This window comes from Zingiber officinale, chromosome 8A (genome assembly GCF_018446385.1).
Source record: "Zingiber officinale cultivar Zhangliang chromosome 8A, Zo_v1.1, whole genome shotgun sequence".
NCBI lineage: Eukaryota > Viridiplantae > Streptophyta > Magnoliopsida > Zingiberales > Zingiberaceae > Zingiber > Zingiber officinale.
In genome coordinates, this window is record NC_056000.1 from 62,520,683 (window position 1) to 62,542,171 (window position 21,489).

The following is a 21,489-nucleotide window of genomic DNA, read 5'->3' on the forward strand; positions in this document are numbered from 1 at the left end:
ATTGTCCGCCGTACAGGGGAGATGCTGCCGAAATTTCTTCAGACAGAGACTCCTCTGGGGCGTGACACGGCGCCTAGTCCCAAGTTGGATTGCAGTGAAGACAGGTCGTGATGGTCTAAATCAGAGATATAGCGTGAATACCAGAAGAGTTCCTTACCATCCATGACTACGAGGAGTAAGCAAGTGAGGAGGTTGAAGACAAGAGGGGTCACAGGCCAGGCGCAAACAGGAAGGCGAGAAGCTTCGGGCGCAAGCAGGAGGACGAAAAGCTGCACTACCAGAGACGGTCACGAACGAGAGGAAGAGGATAGGGAAGCGTCAAAGTGAAGATGGCGGACTGCTCTTAGGGTTTATAAAGCCCATTCATTCCTAGGACACATCGAGAGTCGAGCCAAGTATCTTTTTGGGTAACACACCCCAGCGCCGTCTAATAGGAAGTAAGCGCCGAAGGGTGCAAAAAGGGGTCAGAAGCTGGCGTCAGGAGGTGTGAGCAGTAAAGGCATCGGACATGTGTCACCCCGAGAGGAAGCGCATTAAGGATTGACATGGCAAGGTAATCATGAAGGGGCGTGGCCTACGAAAGATGCATTTCTCCTCGAAAGGCCCGAGGCTAGGCGGGAAGTTTCATAAAGCTACAGAAGCCAGGCAATTCAAAAGGGTCGCGAATGAGGCAAGGCAGGTCAGCTGAAGCGAATGTCAGATCTATCAAGCGGGCCTGTGGGAGTGTTGCTTGCTAGGACCATCCGGGCAAGTAGCTCTGCGTAGACAGCCCCTGATCCGGTCAGCTAACCAAGCGCATCGCGAGAACCGCGGGGTCATCATAAGCTGCGAGGGCACTATGGCCCAAGGGTTAATTAAGGTTTTTACGCTCCCTTCTCTATTCTTAATTCTATGTCATGCATAATGCAATTGCAGGGAGAAACGCGACGCGAATGAGTAAGCCCAAAGCTAGCAATAACGACCAGATCAACCACAGCAATGAGGTCGGTATAGGTGAGACGGATAAAGGCAGAGAAGAGCAATGCGTCTATGCCTCCGCCGTTTGAAGTATCATTACTGGTCTCAGACCAGCGCCATCGCCACCGGTCTCAGATCGGAGTATCATTACTGGTCTCAGACCAGCGCCATCGCCACCGGTCTCGGACCGGAGTACCCCAGACTCTCGCCCCAGTGCGAGTTATAAGTGAGCTCTGTTCTCACGCCCAACGACCTTTCAGGTCGGCTCCCATGCGAGAATTATAAGTGAGCCCTGTGCTCACGCCCAACGACCTTTTAGGTCGGTAGTCCCAGACTCTCGCCCCAGTGCGAGTTATAAGTGAGCTCTGTTCTCACGCCCAACGACCTTTTAGGTCGGCTCCCATGCGAGAATCAAAAGTGAGCCCTGTGCTCACGCCCAACGACCTTTTAGGTCGGTAGTCCCAGACTCTCGCCCCAGTGCGAGTTATAAGTGAGCTCTGTTCTCACGCCCAACGACCTTTCAGGTCGGCTCCCATGAAGTGAGCCCTGTGCTCACGCCCAACGACCTTTTAGGTCGGTAGTCCCAGACTCTCGCCCCAGTGCGAGTTATAAGTGAGCTCTGTTCTCACGCCCAACGACCTTTCAGGTCGGCTCCCATGCGAGAATCAAAAGTGAGCCCTGTGCTCACGCCCAACGACCTTTTAGGTCGGTAGTCCCAGACTTTCGCCCCAGTGCCAGTTATAAGTAAGCTCTGTTCTCACGCCCAACGACCTTTCAGGTCGGCTCCCATGCGAGAATTATAAGTGAGCCCTGTGCTCACGCCCAACGACCTTTTAGGTCGGTAGTTCCAGACTCTCGCCCCAGTGCGAGTTATAAGTGAGCTCTGTTCTGACGCCCAACGACCTTTCAGGTCGACTCCCATGCGAGAATCAAAAGTGAGCTCTGTTCTCACGCCCAACGACCTTTCAGGTCAGCCCCATGCGGGAATCAAAAATCAACTCCCCTGCGAAAAGCATAAGTGAACTCGGCGCCCACGCCTAACTACCTTTCAGCGGGATATGCCTCACACTGAGCGGAGCGTTTTCAAATAATCAGGCTAGCCACATCTGACTTTATTTCAGCTCCTTTATGCAAATTGCAAATATGCAGCAAATATGCAAGGCACGAAATGCGGGAGGCCATCTACCCTACCCCTAAAGCATCAATATTAAACTGCGAAATCAGGTTTTGCACGTTCATTGCTGTTTTAATTCTCAAGCAATATGTTGGTTTTATTGTCCAAAATTCATACATGAAAAGGAATCATGATGCGACTCTTGGCTCTTACATACGGGCCAGTTTCTAAAAATGCTTGCTAGATGAAATTTGAGCAGAAAAGACTACGTCGGAAAAGGATAGATATACAAGTACAGCAACACAGTTCAATAAGCAGGCGATACAGCTAAGGCTACAGGAGGGAACGTTTTGCGGCGAAGGAGCCACTGAGACAACTATGGCCCGAACTAGTTTTAACTCGGGGAAAGGATTGGTCATGGAGAATGAGCATTGCCGTGTGAAGAAATGTCTGGGGACTCAGGAGCCTCTGGGGCGTTCAAGGCTTGAGCCAGCTGCGCGTGTAAGGAGTTGATGACTGTTTGTTGCCGGGCGATCGTGTCTTGCTTGTCGTCGAGATACGCACGGAGGAGAGATAGCTCCGTTTTATGCTCTTGTTTCAAGCGTTCCTGAAGGCTAAGTTGGTGCTGCAAGCTAGCCTGGCATTCCTCTTTCCTCGCCTTCTCAGCATGCACACAAGACTTCGCGACACGATACTGGGTTTCCATGGAGCGCAGGGCAGCTAGCTGACGAGCTCGATCCTTGGATACGCGCGCCAGTTCACGTTCTTTCTCGGCAAGTTGTAAGGTGAGCTGATCTATCCGCGTTTGGGAAGGTGGTTGATCAACCTCCTCATAAAAAGGAGAATGCATCGCGTGGGAAAGAAGCTGGTGGAACACGGGTTAGAAAAAGAAAGTGGGAAGGCGTGACAGAAGAAGGTTAGAATAAAGAAGTGACCGTAAGGCTCTTTATAAAGAGGATGGGTGGCCAAGTCAAAGCAACTACGTGGGCACGGTACCCCAAGCGACTGGCGAAGCAATTAAGGGGGCACGGTACCCCAAGCGACTGTCGAAGCAATGAAGGAGGCATGGTATCCCAAGCGACGCGACACAAAGGTTGATGCGTGAGGCAGGAAGCAGAGCGCGCATAGATATGGTGAGGTAGAGACACAGAGATAGGCTGAGGTCACAGAGATATGCTGAGATCTTAGAGATGTGCTGAGGTCTAGTCAGTCAGACTTTCGTCCTCCTTCGACTAGACTTGTGAGGGAGGCTTGTGATACGGTTGGCAATGGAGGGGCCCAAGAGGAAAGGGTGAGAAAGGTCAAGGCCCTATAGCGGTCAAAAGTTAAGAGGACGTGGCGGTCAATAGTTAGGGTGATTCAGCAGTCAATAGTCAAGCTGACTAGGCAGTCAGAGGCAAGCATGTGGGGTAGTCAGAGGCCAGGCAGACTTGTTGATCAAGGAGGCAAAGTAGTTGAAAGACAAGGGTAGACAACAGGCGGAACACCGGGTATAGGTCAGGAGAGGCAGAGCCGGGTAGAGGCATCCCGATTTACAGGCCTGCGATTCGAAGGCTCGGAAGTGCAAGTCACAAATCATAGATCGGAAGCGTCAGAGCTGTGCAAAGACAGCCCGATCTACGGGCTTACGGTCGAGGGCCAGCAAGTACTCATGGGTCAGGAGCGGCAGAGCTAGGTAGAGGCAGCGGATTTATAGGCCTGCGATTCGAAGGCCCGGAAGTGCAAGTCACAAATCATAGATCGGAAGCGTCAGAGCTGTGCAAAGACAGCCCGATCTACGGGCTTACGGTCGAGGGCCAGCAAGTACTCATGGGTCAGGAGCGGCAGAGCTGGGTAGAGGCAACCCGATTTACAGGCCTGCGATTCGAAGGCCCGGAAGTGCAAGTCACGACTCACAGGTCGGAAGCAGCAGAGTTGGTCGGAGTCAGCCCGACTGGCAGGTAACGCTTAGAGGCGGGATCTGGTCGAGGGTGTGAGGTAGATACAGACCGCGATAAATAGGATGAGCTAAGCTGTGCAGGAGTCGGGGGAGTACAACTGTCCATCAAGGGTAATCATTGCATACCAGGGAGATGTGCGAGGGCGGAGGTTCCTAAGCGAAAAGATGCTCTCATAACCAATAGCAGCCTGACAGATGTCCTTCACTACGAGACAAAACCCCTGTGTAAAGGCGGAGGTTCCTAAACAAGAAGATGCCTTCACGACCAATAGCAGCACGACAGGTGTCGGGGGTATACGACAAAGCCCAGCGTCTAACGTTTTCTGACAGGGTTGCAGGTTCTGGAAGCAGGGCGGGTGCATAAAAAGGAAGAGATTCCTCGTACGCGGGTACGCACTCTCTCGTCATTTTTTCCACAACTTTTCATTTTCAGTCTCTCTGCTTTTTCTGGGGAAAAAGGACCTGACTTGAGCGTCGGAGGGCCTGATCCGGGGATTTTTTTCCTGGGTTCTGGTCTCTAACGTGAGGGGGGGGGGGGGAGATCGTCTGAGTGGGTGCAGGGTCCTGCAGCATCGTCAGCCGCCCGTGGGAGCCGAATCGCCCACGACTTTCTGTCAACAACCAGGCCACCACGACCAGTCTCCGTCCGACTCAGCTTCCGGACAGGATCAATATAGTCTCTTCTTTTACTTCCCTTATTGCTCCCACACGTATATCTTCAGCCTACAATGAAAAACGAGGTTCTTTTATTAGACAGAAATTCATGTCCAGAAGTATTAGTATTTTGCCTTATATTTGAGGTTGGAATATTAACTTGTTCAACAACTCCTGTAGGAAATTTCCAAAACCCTGATCCTCTAAGTATGCCATTATTTTCTTGGACCACCAAAATCTAACAAATGCATTAAAGAATCTAAAAACAATGGTAAGCCAGGAAAAATATAAAAGAAACATCGTAAAATATATATAGATATACAAAGGAAAAGACCATAGTGGTCCATCAGATAGATAGACAAGGACCATGCCAGGTTTTAGCTGTCATGTATAAAATTGAAAAGCAAAGCATATATTTTTTTCATTTAAGATACCTCTCTGTTATCGTTCATCACGAAAGCCCCAATTCCAAATTTATGTGAGGAATTGGCAGGTATCGTGTGTTGAGTATTAGGAAGCCAACGAACCAGCATTGAGTAAGTTAGTTCTGCAAGGTGGTATAAAAATCCATCCTGTATCAACACAAATTACAGTGTTAAAGTAATGCTAGTAAGAATTATGTGAAGAGATATAGGATAAATCATGCAGCATGTGTTTATCCACAAAGAAGGGAATGTTTTTTGGTGTGTGAAGAACATGATATCATAAAATTTAAGCATTAAAATAGGACATCTGCATCTATGAATAGTCTAAATACAAATGGTTAAGAAATTTTGTTGACTGACATACCCCCATGATTATGCTAGGACATGTGAGATTTGCATAGCATTTAAAAATTATTTAGGGAGTTGTTTTAGTTAGCACCAGATATCTAGTTTACGCAAATTAATCCTGAGTGACTGGCCCGGCTCCATGGAAATTCCTCACATGCCACCGGGGTAAATCGGGAAGCGCTCAATAGGCGGCCCATTAGTCCAACGCTCTTAGGTTAACCGCCCATTAAAGGAAATTCATTTATTAATTGATCCGGCGGTAAGAACAGGGACCCCCCCTCTGAGGGAAGTCAACGCCATGTGGAGGTCAATGTGCCCGACGTCCGACCGGAGAAGGGGAGACCGGTCGGCCGAACGGGGTCCCAGTTGAACCAAAGACGACCCGACGGAACTGGGGATTCCGACGCTCAGGTTGAACCGAGTCGTATGGCCGAGCGGATAGCCCGTTAAGCCGAAGGCATAAAGTAGCATACTGCAAACAGTCTCCACAGAGCACATTACCGGGAATCTCCTAAGTGGATCAGTACATATGACCGGTCGGACGTGAGGTGAGTGCCGACCGACCGGAAGCCCGGCATGGAGTAAGGAGAAAAGGACAAGGAACATCTTCTGACAGCGGGCATGCTCTATGACCAGGCCATACTCCAAACTTTACGACAGAGGGTTCCGCTGTCCCATCAAAGACGTGCTTGGACTGTAGCAGTATGGTGTCAGGTAAGCTTTCTGACAAGCCCTTACTGAGGTATGGGCTGAGGACACGTATTTGCCTCGGTATGGGTGCATGAGCTCCTTCCCAGCTCTATATAAGGAGCCTCGCACTTCACTGGAGGTACGCATTCTACGATATTCGGAGCCACTTCTTTGTTATCCACTTACCTGACTTGAACGTCGGAGGGTCGTCGCCGGGAACCCCTTCCCGGCCCGACTTCCTTGCAGGTTCTCCGGAGCTCCGTGTGATCAGTCGGGGATTTACATCAGCAACGAGAAGAGCGCCACGTGCCCAGCGTCCGTTGATTCAGCGTTCGGACAGGATCAATTTGGCGCCGTCTGTGGGAACGCTCCTGCATCCAACCGGAAGCAATGGACGAGGCTGGACGACCGCACACGGTGATGCTCTCCACGAAGGAGCTCGACGCTCTAATCAAGGCAAGAGCAGCTAAGCTCGTGGAGCAACAGAGAGAGAATGCACAAGCCGAGCGGTTGAAGCAACAAACAACGTCAACATCAGGTGGCCGAGCGGAGGTAATGATCCCCGAGCGGACGCCTCCCCCGAGACAAGGATCCAACCGGCATTCAAGGGGGAGCACCGCCGAGCGGATGAAGATGGATTGGGACTTGGATCAACCATGAAGCGCAAATTATCTCCAGCTTTTCCGGGGCAGGGTGAAAGGTGCACCAATATAATGTGTGCTGTATATTTTCCGTTTGGCTGTATATTTGAAATGCAGGAAGCAAAATGATAAACGCAATTGGCATTATCTGCCGAGCGGCCTATCTCCATGATGTATAAGATCCGAGGCACCGACTCAATGTCGAAGATCCCGGGCCGATCGGCCGGGCGTAAAAATTATCCGAGCCAAGTCATCGAAGACGAAGGCCCCTCGCCGCTCGGTAGGGCGTATGCCATCAGTGTTAAAATTAGCCTTAAAGGTCGTCGAACTCCGACGTTAAAAATCGAGAGTCGAGTCGGCGACTATAAATCATCCGAGCGGAAGACCGTCGAGCTCCGACGTTAAAAATCGAGAGACGAACCGGCGTCTATAAACCCTCCGGCCGGAAGACCGTCGAGCTTCGACGTTAAAAATCGAGAGTCGAGCCAGCGACTATAAATCATCCGAGTGGAAGACCGTCGAGCTCCGAAATTAAAAATCGAGAGACGAACCAGCGTCTATAAACCCTCCGGCCGGAAGACCGTCGAGCTCCGACGTTAAAAATCGAGAGTCGAGCCGGCGACTATAAATCATCCGAGTGGAAGACCGTCGAGCTCCGACGTTAAAAATCGAGAATCGAGCCGGCGACTATAAATCATCCGAGTGGAAGACCGTCGAGCTCCGACGTTAAAAATCGAGAGACGAGCCGGCGTCTATAAATCATCCGAGCAGAAGCCGACGTTAAAATCGAGAGACGAATCGGCGTCTATAAACCCTCCGCGCAAGACCGCCGAGCTCCGACGTTAAAATCGAGACTCGGAGCCATCATAAATCATCCGAAAGGTAAGACCGTCGAGCTCCGACGTTAAAAATCGAGAGACGAGCCGGCGTCTATAAATCATCCGAGCGGAAGACCGTCGAGCTCCGACGTTAAAAATCGAGAGACGAACCGGCGTCTATAAACCCTCCGGCCAGAAGACCGTCGAGCTTCGACATTAAAAATCGAGACTCGAGCCGGCGACTATAAATCATCCGAGCGGAAGACCGTCGAGCTCCGACGTTAAAAATCGAGAGACGAGTCGGCGTCTATAAATCTTCCAAGCGGAAGACCGTCGAGCTCCGACGTTAAAAATCGAGAGACGAGCCGGCGTCTATAAATCTTCCGAGCGGAAGACCGTCGAGCTCCGACGTTAAAAATCGAGAGACGAGCCGGCGTCTATAAATCAACTGAGCGGAAGACCGTCGAGCTCCGACGTTAAGCCGGCGTCTATAAATCATTCGAGTGGAAGACCGTCGAGCTCCGACGTTAAAAATCGAGAGACGAGCCGGCATCTATAAATCTTCCGAGCGAAAGACCGTCGAGCTCCGACGTTAAAAATCGAGAGACGAGCCGGCGTCTATAAATCTTCCGAGCGGAAGGCCGTCGAGCTCCGGCGTTAAAATCGAGAGGGCGTCTATAAATCATCCGAGCGGAAGGCCGTCGAGCTCCGACGTTAAAAATCGAGAGACGAGCCGGCGTCTATAAATCATCCGAGCGGAAGACCGTCGAGCTCCGACGTTAAAAATCGAGAGACGAGCCGGTGTCTATAAATCATCCGAGCGGAAGACCGTCGAGCTCCGACGTTAAAAATCGAGAGACGAGCCGGCGTCTATAAACCCTCCGGTCGAGCCGGCGTCTATAAATCATCCGAGCGGAAGACCGTCGAGCTCCGACGTTAAAAATCGAGAGACGAGCCGGCGTCTATTAATCGTCCGAGCGAAAGAAGGCAATAAAAAAGACTTTGTGAACAAGTATCCAAGGGTATTCACCATTGATAACCGTTCGACCGCCTCTACGTTCCGCTCGGCCCAGTACCCGAAGGTACTTCAATATCCTCGAACATCTTCTGTCGAAGCAGGACATATTCAGCCGAGCGGAATACTTACTTAAAAAACTTCGTAAAAATCCCTTTCGAACACGAGAGGTATGAGAAGAGGCGAGCGAACAGCACACATATTGACTAGCAAAAGGACAAAACAAGCAAAAGGAGATTATATTAAAAAAACTAAGGCCGAGCGACCAAATTACAAAAAGGGTAGTCTTCGCCCGAGCAGCCGAATTACATCTAAATTTCTTATTCAAGATAATCATACAGATCCTTCGGGATATTGTCAAGAAGAGCCACTTGATCTGCGGCTGGGATGACGGCGGACTCGGGAAGTTGCCCCTTGGACTTCAAATATGTCATCGTGGCGGTCATAGCAAGGTCGAACGCAGTATACATCCGCTCGCAAACCTTCTTCGAAAATTCAGGCGAGCGAATGTACTTCTGTCTCAGGGCGGTGACCCGGTTTGGCTCGGCCTCCTGATATTCTTTGAAGGCCGCTTGGGAGGCGGCAAGGGATTCCTGTAGAGTTTTCAGCTCGTCCTTATGCTTGATGGCGTCGGCCGAGCGGCCCGCCTTCTCTCCATCGAGCTGCTCCATCAACTCCTTTACTTTCTGCTCCAATCCCCGAGCCTCGACATTCTTTTTCTCCAGATCGGAGATGACCGTGTTTTTCCGAGTGGTGGCCAGGGTTATTTCTTGGTCGAGCGACTTGACTTGCCGCTCGAGCTCGGCCAAAGTGTGGGCCTGATCGGCCGTCTTCTTCTGCTCGGCCGCCCACAAATCTTGAGCCTTCTTCAGCTCTTTCTGCAACTCAGCATACGAGGGGCCTTGTGAGCCGGACGGACCGCCTGCAGCCTTCAGTTGTCTCAATTCCTCGTCCACCATCGCCAGGTGGTTGGAGACAACTATCTCCTCCACCCATCTTTGACGAAAAAGAAAGAAAATAGAAGTTGTTAGTAGCCGGTCGAAAAGAATGCATACAAAACTACGAAGAAAATGAACTTACCCCCGTGACCTCTTGCATGTGGCTGTTGGCCAAATTGCGGAGGGGGATCATCGCGACGCGCGCCCGAGCGTCGGCCCACATCTCGGCTAGGGGCCCTTTCAAGGTGATCGTGTGCTCGGGCGCGGTTGGGCGATCGGCCTCGGGTAGCAATTCTTCGGTCGGAAGGTGAAGTGTAACCCGGACAGTGCGGTCATGACCGGGAGTCGTCCGAGCGGATGATGGTAGAGGATCGGAGGCAGGCGCCGAAAATTGGGATAAAATGGTTGAGCGTTGGACTTGACGGGGAGCAGGCGGAAGGACGCTGACTGGAACGGCCTCAAGGGTGTCCGCCGGCACGTCCAATTGAGAGGGGGTCCGGTCGGAGGAAACAGTCTCGACCTCTGGAGCCTTGCCGCAAGCGGTTGCAGTAACCCGCTCGGATGGTTGGACCGCGGACGTAGCCGATCGAAGGGGAGTCTCTACTCGGCGCCTCTTTTGTCGAAGTTGCTCCTCCTCCCGAGCGGAACCTTCCTCTTGGACAGTTGGTCCTCCGCTCGGGGTGGCTCCTCTTGCCTCATTCTGATGAGAAGCCTAAGCGGCCGACTCTTCATGAGTCCCACTCTCCCCCTCATGCGAGCCGACCGGTTGGATGCCGAGCGTCTCCATTTCTTTGGCTGCCGCGGCTTCGAGCGCCGCCGCCTTTCTCTTCAGAATACCAGCCATGACCGACTCCATGACAATATTCGCTGCAAAGGAAAAAAGAAAAAAATCAGTTAGCAATCAAGGCAAATGTTCCAAGTAAAATTCTTACCGAAGCCGCTCGGGAGGGGGGTTCTGGTCGGACTCAGGCCGAATATGTACATAACCCCTTCCGAAAGGAACTTGTTGATGTCAAATCGCAGGCCGGCGAGCATGTTGGCGGCGTGGAGATAATCCGGCCGGGTCTTGAATCTTTTGAGCTCTGGGGAGAAAGGAAGGCCGACCTGCCATTGGGTGCGGAAGGGAGCCCGCTCGGGAAGGCGAATGTAGAAATAGAACTCCTTCCAATGCTTATTGGAAGAAGGTAGTTTATTGAAGAAGACCAAGCCGGGCCGAGCCTGGAACATGTAAGTGCCCGGCTCGGATTGTTTAGGGTAATAGAAGTAATAGAAGACCTCCGAGCGGAGGGGAATGTTATGGATTTTAAAGAGGACGACAACACCGCATAGAAGGCGGAAGGTGTTGGGAACTAGGCTTCCGAGCGGAATGCCGAAAAAGTTACAGACGTCAATGATAAACGGATGTATCGGAAATCGCAGACCGACCGTGAACTGGTCGCGGAAAACACAAAAAAACTCCGCGCGGCGGTTTGTGTGGTCGAGCGGAGTCTGTGGGTAGGATGATTTCAAGGTTGGAAGGAATGTCAAAACTATTAATCAGGGCATCGGTGTCGCGTCGATCGAAGCGCGACTCCATGGTATAGTACCATGGGCCGAGGGGTTGGTCTTCGGGTTGAGAGGATTGAGCCATTGTCTGAACGGACGAAATTGAAAGAAAATGAAAGGATAAAAGGAAGAAGATGGCAACGAAACAGTGCCCCGAGGAAGAAAACTTGGGAAAGAAGTGCAAAGAAAATGCTAGAACCAAAGAGAGAGGGGAGAAGAACCTTACAATGAAGAAGAAGATCGAGGGAAGAGCACCGGAGATCGCCGGAAACAGAAGCATGAGATCGTCGGGAGTTTGGAACGCCAGAGGAAGCAGTGAACTCGCGTAGACGCAGATGCGGTGAAGGGGAGAAAGCGAAGATTTTATAGGGTGGAGCCCGAGCGGCCTCCGCCGTTGGATCCAGGTCGCGAGAATCGGAGCACGAATCGCGCCGTTCATTTCGAACCGCCTCGATCTCGTCAGAACACCACGCCACCGCCGTACGATGACGGCAGCACTGCCACACGACATTCAACCACTGGAGCGCATTTAATGAGCGCGTGATAAACCTTAATGATGGAGATTGGCGGAAAAGTCGAAGAGAGGCTGAGTAATATTGGCGTTGACTGACGTTTTGGCTGCCCCTTGTTTTCGAGCGGATAGTAGTTTCAGCACGCCGCTCGGCCCAACTAATGGTCCAGTCAGTCGGACTAATCGCCTCCTTCGACTAGACTTGAAGGGGAGGCAAGTGATCCGGCGGTAAGAACAGGGACCCCCCCTCTAAGGGAAGTCAACGCCACGTGGAGGTCAATGTGCCCGACGTCCGACCGGAGAAGGGGAGACCGGTCGGCCGAACGGGATCCCAGCTGAACCAAAGACGACCCGACGGAACTGGGGATTCCGACGCTCAGGTTGAACCGAGTCGTATGGCCGAGCGAATAGCCCGTTAGGCCGAAGGCATAAAGTAGCATACTGCAAACAGTCTCCACAGAGCACATTACTGGGAATCTCCTAAGTGGATCAGTACATATGACCGGTCGGACGTGAGGTGAGTGCCGACCGGCCGGAAGCCCGGCATGAAGTAAGGAGAAAAGGACAAGGAACATCTTCTGACAGCGGGCATGTTCTATGACCAGGCCATACTCCAAACCTTACGACAGAGGGTTCCGCTGTCCCATCAAAGACGTGCTTGGACTGTAGCAGTATGGTGTCAGGTAAGCTTTCTGACAAGCCCTTACTGAGGTATGGGCTGAGGACACGTATTTGCCTCGGTATGGGTGCATGAGCTCCTTCCCAGTTCTATATAAGGAGCTTCGCACTTCACTGGAGGTATGCATTCTATGATATTCGGAGCCACTTCTTTGTTGTCCACTTACCTGACTTGAACGTCGGAGGGTCGTCGCCGGGAACCCCTTCCCGGCCCGACTTCCTTGCAGGTTCGCCGGAGCTCCGTGTGATCAGTCGGGGATCTACATCAGCAACGAGGAGAGCGCCACGTGCCCAGCGTCCATTGATTCAGCGTTCGGACAGGATCATTAATCATCGACGTTGGACTCGATCCTTAAATGCTTGAGAAACTGAGAAGGCGCTGCGCCGCTGCACCATTGTTCTGGGGGGTATTTAGGGAGCCATTCTTGTTTAATATTTGAATGGATACGACAATACATTTATTAAGAATCAAATAATAAGTTTGTATTAGTAATTGTCGTGAGAGATTAATTACGTGAACGACAACTTCAATAAGATTTGCAGGTTTTATTGGAAGCTTAATCCAACCACCTTTTATACCCTGAAAAAGGAATTGAAAAAGTAATGCCAACCATTAACCTCCAAGAAATGTTTCCCAATAAAAGTGTAGTTAACAAAACCCAAGAAACAAGAAGCCAAGTACTCATTGGATATTCCCTAATCCTTGTTATACTTCAAAACAGAAGCTTGTATAAATTTTGTGTATACTGGCCTTCTAAACATAAGAAAAGAAAAGAAAGCAAGGTTGCTCAAGCCTCAATGTACAAAAATAAATAAATAATAGGTAAAATGATTCCATTTCCTTCAAGGTAGAGATATATTTATTGTCATGTGAAATTCAAGTTTTAGAAAAATAGTTTTTGTTTTACTCCAAAAACCTAATCCGTGTAAAAAATTTCCAAGTGAAGGTGCAAAAATTGAGATAAATGCATAGTTGAAGTTCCAAAAACAATCTACAAACATAGAGGTGATATTGGTGATACAGCCATATAAGGAAGATGTCTATGCCACCAAGGAGGTGCCTAAATTAAAGTGACTTTAACTCAAATTTAAGCTGTCTACCATATATACTCGACTTTATCTTCCTATTTAGCACTTCTCAGTTTCCTGGAGAAAATAGTGAGGCATTCAAGTTTTCAACTGTAGCTTTTGTTCTAGTGTCATACTATGTAGGCTCAACTATTATCTTTTGATATCATTTTTCACATTTGCCAGTTCAAAAAATGTAAGACAAAGTTTGAATCCTTGATTAAAGTTACTATACATTTTACAATTAGTGTAAATCCCTCGCAAGGTCAGTTGCATAGCAGTTTACATGGAATCACATCAGAATTGTGCTATGGAACTGCCTAATCCTTATCTATAAACTTATGAACTGGATTATACCATATTTTCTAAAACAAGGAGAAAGGTTTGAACTTTATGTGTTGATAATTATGAGTAACCATATATCTGTCCACATTTAACAGCTATGTTAAACTATTAATAAACTTGGCATATGAAACACTTGTTATCACAGAGTATGCGCTAGCCAGTTTACATACTAGAACTGTTTTCCAAGCAGATGGGAAATGAATGATTTAACCTAACAATTTAGTGATAGACATAATACCTGCTTCTTCCAATTTGTTAAGGATGCTTTTAATGAAATACTGAAATCTGTAGAATTCATGGGATCCTTCATTTCAACAATGACACCCCCGTGCTCATCATTAACAGCAGTGAGTAAAGCAGCATCCCCATCATTATCATAGTGCAATTTTGGAGTCAAAACTGATGATGGGCTGGTAGATATTGACATGGTTCTCTCTTGTGTAGATTGTTGCTCCCCTTCAAGATAAAGGAAGAAAAATTGCAACAAAAGATCATAATGCTATTTAAATCTGTAGAATGATTTCAAGTGTTGCATCAAAAACTGAAGATATTCAGATTAGCAGAAAACTGCTAAATATTTGAAAATTGTTTCTCTATGATATGGTAGATTTACATGTGTGTCATGTCTGGAGGTATGTTATGCCCCAATATAGCTCAAATTAAAACCTATTGATGGTATCATGTAAGCTCAATCTGTAAAGAAATAAGGTGGGAAAATTATCCAGTAGCACACCCGATCATTAGGTAGAAGACATGTGTGAACATGAACTGATCTGAGGAATCATAGTAAAGCCAATTCGGAAGCGATGTGCGTTTGTGGAAAAGAATTAATTCAACAATTGAGATTTGAGGCAGTTCTTAACAGCTGGCTGACTTACTGTATTCTGTTGCATAAATACTGTAACAAGACATAGATTACAAATTTAAAGAAATTTAAATAAGGGACATATTGAAAGATGGTGATGTGCATATTGAAGGAGATGAACGTACACCTATTTATATAGATCCTCTAGGTAATGACATGGGAAACATAATTAAAAATTATAGATTGAATGATCAAAAAGCTTTGGCATTTGGTTCAGGAGACAGTAGCAAGTAAAAAAATCAAGGTTGATTGAGGAAGTCTTTCAAGGTAGGATTTTGACTTTTTTGTGTCAGCTAAATACAAAAAACTTCCTGTTATAACAAAGCTTCAAAAACAAGGCAAATTGAAACTTGAAAGTAAAGAGATTCCATGAAATTTCAAAAAAGCTTTCAAACAGATAACTTTGGCTCAATTCACCACGCCAGCGATTCATTTAATTAAGTGTCTACTAGTAGTTGCTCGGGGAGATTTTTTTTTCCCTATTCTACTTTTTGTCCTTTATATTGATTGGGTCAGCAAGATGAATAATCGGTCTAAATTACCAAATCACATAGGGTATTTCAAAATAACTAAATCATGTACCCACTTCCCATTTTACCCTTAATCAGTCGACTAGTGTTAAAAATCAATCGAATTGATTTCTATCAGTTGACTAATTTTTTTTACTTGTCGAATTGATTTCTCTCTGTGTCAAAATTTCAAATTTTCGAGCAAATCAACCAACTGATTTGCTTTTGTATCAAAATTAATTTTGGGCAAAATCGATTGATGGATCAAACGACTTTGGATTGACATGAAACTAGTTCCTATGTGTTCGACTAGTTCTCTTGATTATATCCATACTCTCAAATACAATTTAACCTAATATATTAAGAACAGTGATTTTTTAAACATGAATGTATTCAAAAAATTTAATTCGTATTTAAAAAAATCACTGATCTTAATATATTGAGTCAAATTGACGTTCGAGAGCATGAATATAATCAAGAGAAGTAGACGAACACATAGAAGTTAGTTTCATGTCAATCCGATGTCGTTTAGTCCATCAGTCGATTTTAGACAAAATCGATTGATAGACCAAACGATCTCGGATTGACATGAAACTAACTCTTATATGTTCGGCTAGTTCTCCTAATTATATATGTTAGGACCAAAAGTAGCTAGAGGGGGGGGGGGGGGGGGGGTGAATAGCTCTTCGCGTGCTCGTTGCTCGGCGTTGCTTGTTTCTTCAAGGATGCGCAGCGGAAATACAAAGAAACAAATACAAACACGCTAACACTTGGATTTTACTTGGTATCCACCTCCAAGGGAGGTGACTAATCCAAGGATCCATACAACGCACGCACCCTCCACTAATGAAACTCTCCTTTATGGTAACTACCAAAGGCGGAGAAGCCCTACAAGACTCAATACAAGAAGAAGAAAGGGTAGTAAAGAAATACAAGCTTACAAGCTTACAATGAGTGCACAAACCCTAACCCTAGTTTCTTCTTCTTGCTTTGATCCACCTCTTGACTTGGAAGAGTCTCCAAAAACCTTCAAGAACTGGCGATCTCGAGCTTGGGAAGAGTTGTGGAGGAGCTGGTGAAGATCTGAAATGAATCTGTGAAGTTATTGTGGAAGACAACGCTCGCCTGCGGCTCAAATACGATGCAACGGTCGGATCCCAATCGATTCGATTATTCCCAATCGATCGGGGAGGCTTTGGATCGATCCACGGATCGATCCAGAGCGCCTCTATGCTCTGGAAAAACGTCTGGATCGATCCACGGATCGATCCAGCGCTTATCGCGCGAAGCAGCAGCGTCCCAATCGATCCACTGATCGATTGGGACCTCTGGATGGATCCACTGATCGATCCAGAGGCTTTCTGTTCGCTAGGAAAGGTCTGGATCGATCCACTGATCGATCCATAGCTTGGTTTTTGCCCAAAACCAAGTCCCAAACCTCCCAAACCAACATCCGGTCAAACTTAACCTGTTGATACGTCATGCCTAACATCTAGTCACTCCCTTGACCTGCTAGGACTCCCTCACCAAGTGTCCGGTCAATCCCTTTGACCCACTTGGACTTTTCTTTCATGCCAAGTATCTGGTCACTCTCTTGACCTACTTGGACTTTCACCTAGCTTCACTCACTAGGGTTTTCAATCTGCCTAGCTTCACTCACCAGGATTTTCATACTGCCTAGCTTCACTCACTAGGACTTTCACCTGGCTTCACTCACCAGGATTTCCATCTGCCTAGCTTCACTCACTAGGACTTTCACCTGGCTTCACTCACCAGGATTTTCATACTGCCTAGCTTCACTCACTAGGACTTTCACCTGGCTTCACTCACCAGGATTTTCATCTAGTCAGGTATACCTACTTGACTCTTCTTCATTCACACTGATCAGTCCCTGATCGGAATCTTCCCATATGAACAACTGCACCTGCATTGTCCATGTGTCTACATGTATTGTCAAACATCGAAACTATGACCAAGACTCAAGCTTGGTCAAACCAGTCAACCTTGACCTAAGGGATATTGCACCAACAATATACATACCCTCAAATATCAATTTAACCCAATATATTGGGAGCAGTGATTTTTTGAAAGGCTCGTGTGTTCGAAAAATCTAATTTGTGTTAAAAAAAACTACTCTAAATATATTGAGTCAAATTGATGTTTGAGAGCATGGATATAATTAGGAGAATTAGACAAACACATAGTAGCTAGTTTTATAACAATCCGATGTTGTTTAGTCCATCAGCCGATTTTGGGCAAAATTGGTTGTTGGACCAAATGCCCTCGAATTGATACGAAACTAGCTCCAATGTATTCTTCTAATTCTCATGATTATATTTATGCTTTCAAACATAAATTTGACTCAATATATTACGAGCAGTGATTTTTTTAACACGAACTAAAGTTTTCGATAAATCATTGCTTTCAATATACATTCGTGTTTAAAAAATTACTGCTCTCAATATATTGGGTTAAATTGATGTTTGAGAGCATGGATATAATCAGAAGAACTAGACGAACACATATGAGCTAGTTTCATGTCAATCTGAGGTCACATACGAGTCGTTCAAAAAATCACTGCTCTCAATATATATGTCAAATTGAAATTTGAGGACATGGATATAATTAAAACTAATCAGACACATAGAAGTTAGTTTCATGTCAATCTGAGATCGTTTGGTCCATCATCCAATTTTGGACAAAATCAGCTGATAAACCAAATGACCTCGGATTGATATGAAACTAGCTTCTATGTGTTTATCTACTTCTCCTGATTATATTCATGCCCTCAAAAGTCAATTGACTCAATATATTTAAGAGCAATGATTTTTTGAACATGAATTAAATTTTTCAAATACATTCGTGTTCAAAAAATCACTGCTCTTAATATATTGGGTCAAATTGATGTTCCTCAAAAGTCAATTTTTGAACAGAAATGAAGACACCAAGATTATATATATACATATGAATGGAAACAACATTGATAATCTTATGATTCTGTTAGTGTCAAATGACCAAGCAGAGACATAATAATAAAAAAAAAAGGGCAGTCTGGTGCACGAAGCTCCCGTCATACGAGGTCCCGGGAAAGGATCCATTGTACGTAGCCTTACCCTGCTTTTGCAAGAGGCAGTTTCCATGATTCGAACCCGTGACCGTTTGATCACAAAATAACAACTTTATCATTGCGCCAAGACTCTCCTTCGAGCAGAGACAGAATAATGTGAAATGAAATTGTGAAGGCAACTCACCTCAAAAGGGGCCAAAATGGCTTTAGACTTCAGGTTGATCTCCTAGCAGCATTTTTGCCGGCAGAACTACAACCCCTGAAGCCTACCACTCTAAGTTTAGATGTAGGAGCTTTTTTAGCACCAGATGTTTTAGTCTGGCGAAGCTTGTTGCCTTTAGATGATTCCCTTTTCAAAGCACTGAATTTATTCGCCCTTGAGAGAGTGATACCCTTCTTTGTTTTACTCAGAGATGCAACAACTCCTTTCTTACTAGCTACTGAGTTTGGGGAAGCAGAATCCTTTTTGACGACTTTGGATGAAGGCTTTGGACAAAACTTTCATTTTGTATGTCTTATTAATCTGTCTTGATATAGCGGCATCTCTTTTCACACTGTTAATACTGAGTGATTCCAAACTCTGATTTTTCTTTAATGCTTCCTCAATTCTTATGGCTAAAGGTAGATCTTTCTTTGCAACTAGGCTAGTCATTTTGCCTGCATGAAGTAGCAGGTCAAGATTTTTATCTATCGCAAGTAGAATTTTCTTGTAAATAACAATGATGAAATATAAAAGTTCAGAAACTCATACAGAGATTTTCTTTACTTATTAACCGATATCTCCGAGAAAGGAATGAGAGCATTAGAGAGAAAGTCGGAGTTGCATCTATTGAGGACAAACTCCGAGAGACACGTTTAAGATGGTACGGACATGTACACGACCAATAAATACTCCAGTTAGGCGATGTGAAACTATGATAAACATGCATATCAAACGAGGAAGAGGAAGACCAAAAAAGACTTGGTTAGCAACAATAAAACAATATAAAATTTATTTAAATATAGATGATGATATAATAGGAGATAGAGCTCAATGGCGTAAAAGGATTCATACAGCCGACCCCACCTAGTGGGAAAATGATTGGTTGTTATTGTTGTTGTTGTTGTTGTTGTTGTATTAACCGATATCTCACTAGGTAGATATGATTAAAAAAGTAAACACAAAACAGTTATATCACCATAGCTTGTGACTTATAACACCCACTAAGTTTTTGGGAAAACCAAACATGATAACATGATCCGCAGCAAGGTCAAGTCCTCAAGCAGCCAAATCTGTACACACCAAAGTAGGACAATCTCCATCGTCACTCTTAAACTTTTTCAGATTTTCGACTCTGACATAACGAAGCAAAACAACAACCAATCAATTAAAAATAACAATCATATGGAAACAAAGAATAATTGCTACAATAACATGAATCTCAAAAATATTGTAATATATAAAATACCAATAGCTTTTCATGAGTACAAAATGCAAAGAATAAAGCCCATTGGTATTCTTCATCTTGATATTTGTACCGTAGAGGTCTTTGTGCTACAAGAAGTGAGAAAGTTAGCAATGTTTCCTTGAGGGGGGAAGTGTAGGAGAGAAGAGAGATACAGAAAAAGTTTGTGGAGAGAGAAAGAAAAGTGATATCTCATTTTTGTTTCCTTTGAGGGAAGTAAACCAGGAGAGAAATCTTCCCTGTTTCTTTAGAGAGAAAATGGGGAAGAACTTTTTTTTGTAAAATTGTTTTTTAAATAAACAAAAATCGATTAAATAAAAAATATATATGTTTGTTAAAATTTCTGGCATTTTGCCCCCAGTAGGAGCTTGCTGCCTGATTGGACAGAAGCTAGTTTGGAGAAAATTGGGGAAAGTCTTGCCTGCCTCTTTCATTACTCTGAGGTGAGTTCCATCCATTCCATAGGGGTGTTTCCTTCCCCGGATGTTTCCAAAGAAATGTGAAAAGAGTAAATCAATTTGCTAAAATCTGTTCCCAACGTTTTGAGAACCATCCATGCCGGATATGAGTCGATGGCCTTATTGGTGCTTCACTGATACCAATCCATGCACCATTAGTAGAAATTCTTATGGTCAGAACCAACAACAAAGAAGTAAAGCTAACTTTGTGAATCTGAGTGAAACTTATTCAGCGATGTTCACCTCTTCGATAAATGCTGCAGGAGCTGAAATCAATGCAACGCCCATAAGTGGAACTTATGCTGGCTGAACAAGGTCCTTTATTCTCACAAGTGATCATTTGAGTCAAAAAGGGCAAGATGAGAAGGATGGGGAAAGGGTCAAAAGATCTAAAAACAGGCCAAAGGGAAAACTATAAGTAATATTACACTGGTTCATGGAAGGCTTCAAATCCTCAGTTCTCATATTCGGCCAATTTGTGCAAACAGAATACTAGTACAATATCATAGCTGATGGTAGAAGATGGGTTTGTGGCAAATCATAAAATTAAATACAGAAAATGCAAGAAAATTCAAGGAAGATATGCTAGCAAGTCTTAGGTAAGAAAATAATAGAGTGCTCAAAGCACCAAATATAATGCTCATACAGATAAAAACAAAACAAAATGTTAAAACCACGAAAATTCCAACAAGTAGAGAAATACAGGAATATGCTTAGATAAGTTGAGGAATTCATCAAATAATGAAAAAGAAAGAAGGAATAACCTGAAAGCTTGATGAAGTTCACTAGAAGCAAGAATTATAAGAATATTATAATATGCGAACAGGATATAAACGGTATTTGTTGAAATGTTACAGTGGTAACAGAAAGTCAAAACATGGAACCAACTGATTTACCTTTCTTCTGCTGACACCTCTCCATGGTAATTTAAGGTGAATATTTGATTCTCACCAAGGAAATGATCAACAGCACAGCATGAGTTCAAAGTATTGCAGAATACCATTACCCTGTTACCCTTTACCAAGCTTGGCTGAAGAACCTGCCGTAAAACACTGCATATTGTTTATAAGAGACTACATATTTTGGATTGCTCAATTAGCTTTCATAGCATGTCAGTTATCTAATTTTAACATGTGCATAGAACAGCTAGCTGAAATTGAACCTTAGCAATGAGATGTTAAAGAAATAAATCATTCATACACCTTCCTTCTACTTACCATATAGGCAGACCTTACACCCCAACTTTGTTAAAGTACGACTTTCACCTTAGGATGTAAATAATAATCTTTCTTATTCTAAAAGACAATTAAGTTTGACTAGATTTCATAGATCTAAGTAGCCAAACCAATATAATTTACTCATGGTTCATTTTTTTTTTTTTTTTTTGGTTGGCACCAGGTAGCTTACACCGTCTAATCATGGGGTGACTGATCCAGCCGACGGAAGTTTTTCCACTGGC

At 45.5% G+C, this 21,489-nt stretch overlaps 1 protein-coding gene across 7 annotated transcripts in view; it reads right to left on the reverse strand.

Moving 5' to 3' along the window:
• Positions 1 to 21,489, reverse strand: part of LOC122009272 (nudix hydrolase 2-like) — a 49,181-nt gene that overhangs the window by 16,646 nt on the left and 11,046 nt on the right. For all 7 annotated transcript variants that reach the window (XM_042565369.1, XM_042565373.1, XM_042565371.1 and 4 more), the window contains 3 exons: positions 20,927 to 21,069; positions 13,925 to 14,142; positions 5,099 to 5,236 (listed from right to left, as the gene is read on the reverse strand). In XM_042565369.1, coding sequence (XP_042421303.1) covers positions 5,099 to 5,236; positions 13,925 to 14,142; positions 20,927 to 20,951 — 381 coding nt within the window. In that variant the 5' untranslated portion in view covers positions 20,952 to 21,069. The remainder of the gene's footprint in view (positions 1 to 5,098; positions 5,237 to 13,924; positions 14,143 to 20,926; positions 21,070 to 21,489) is intronic.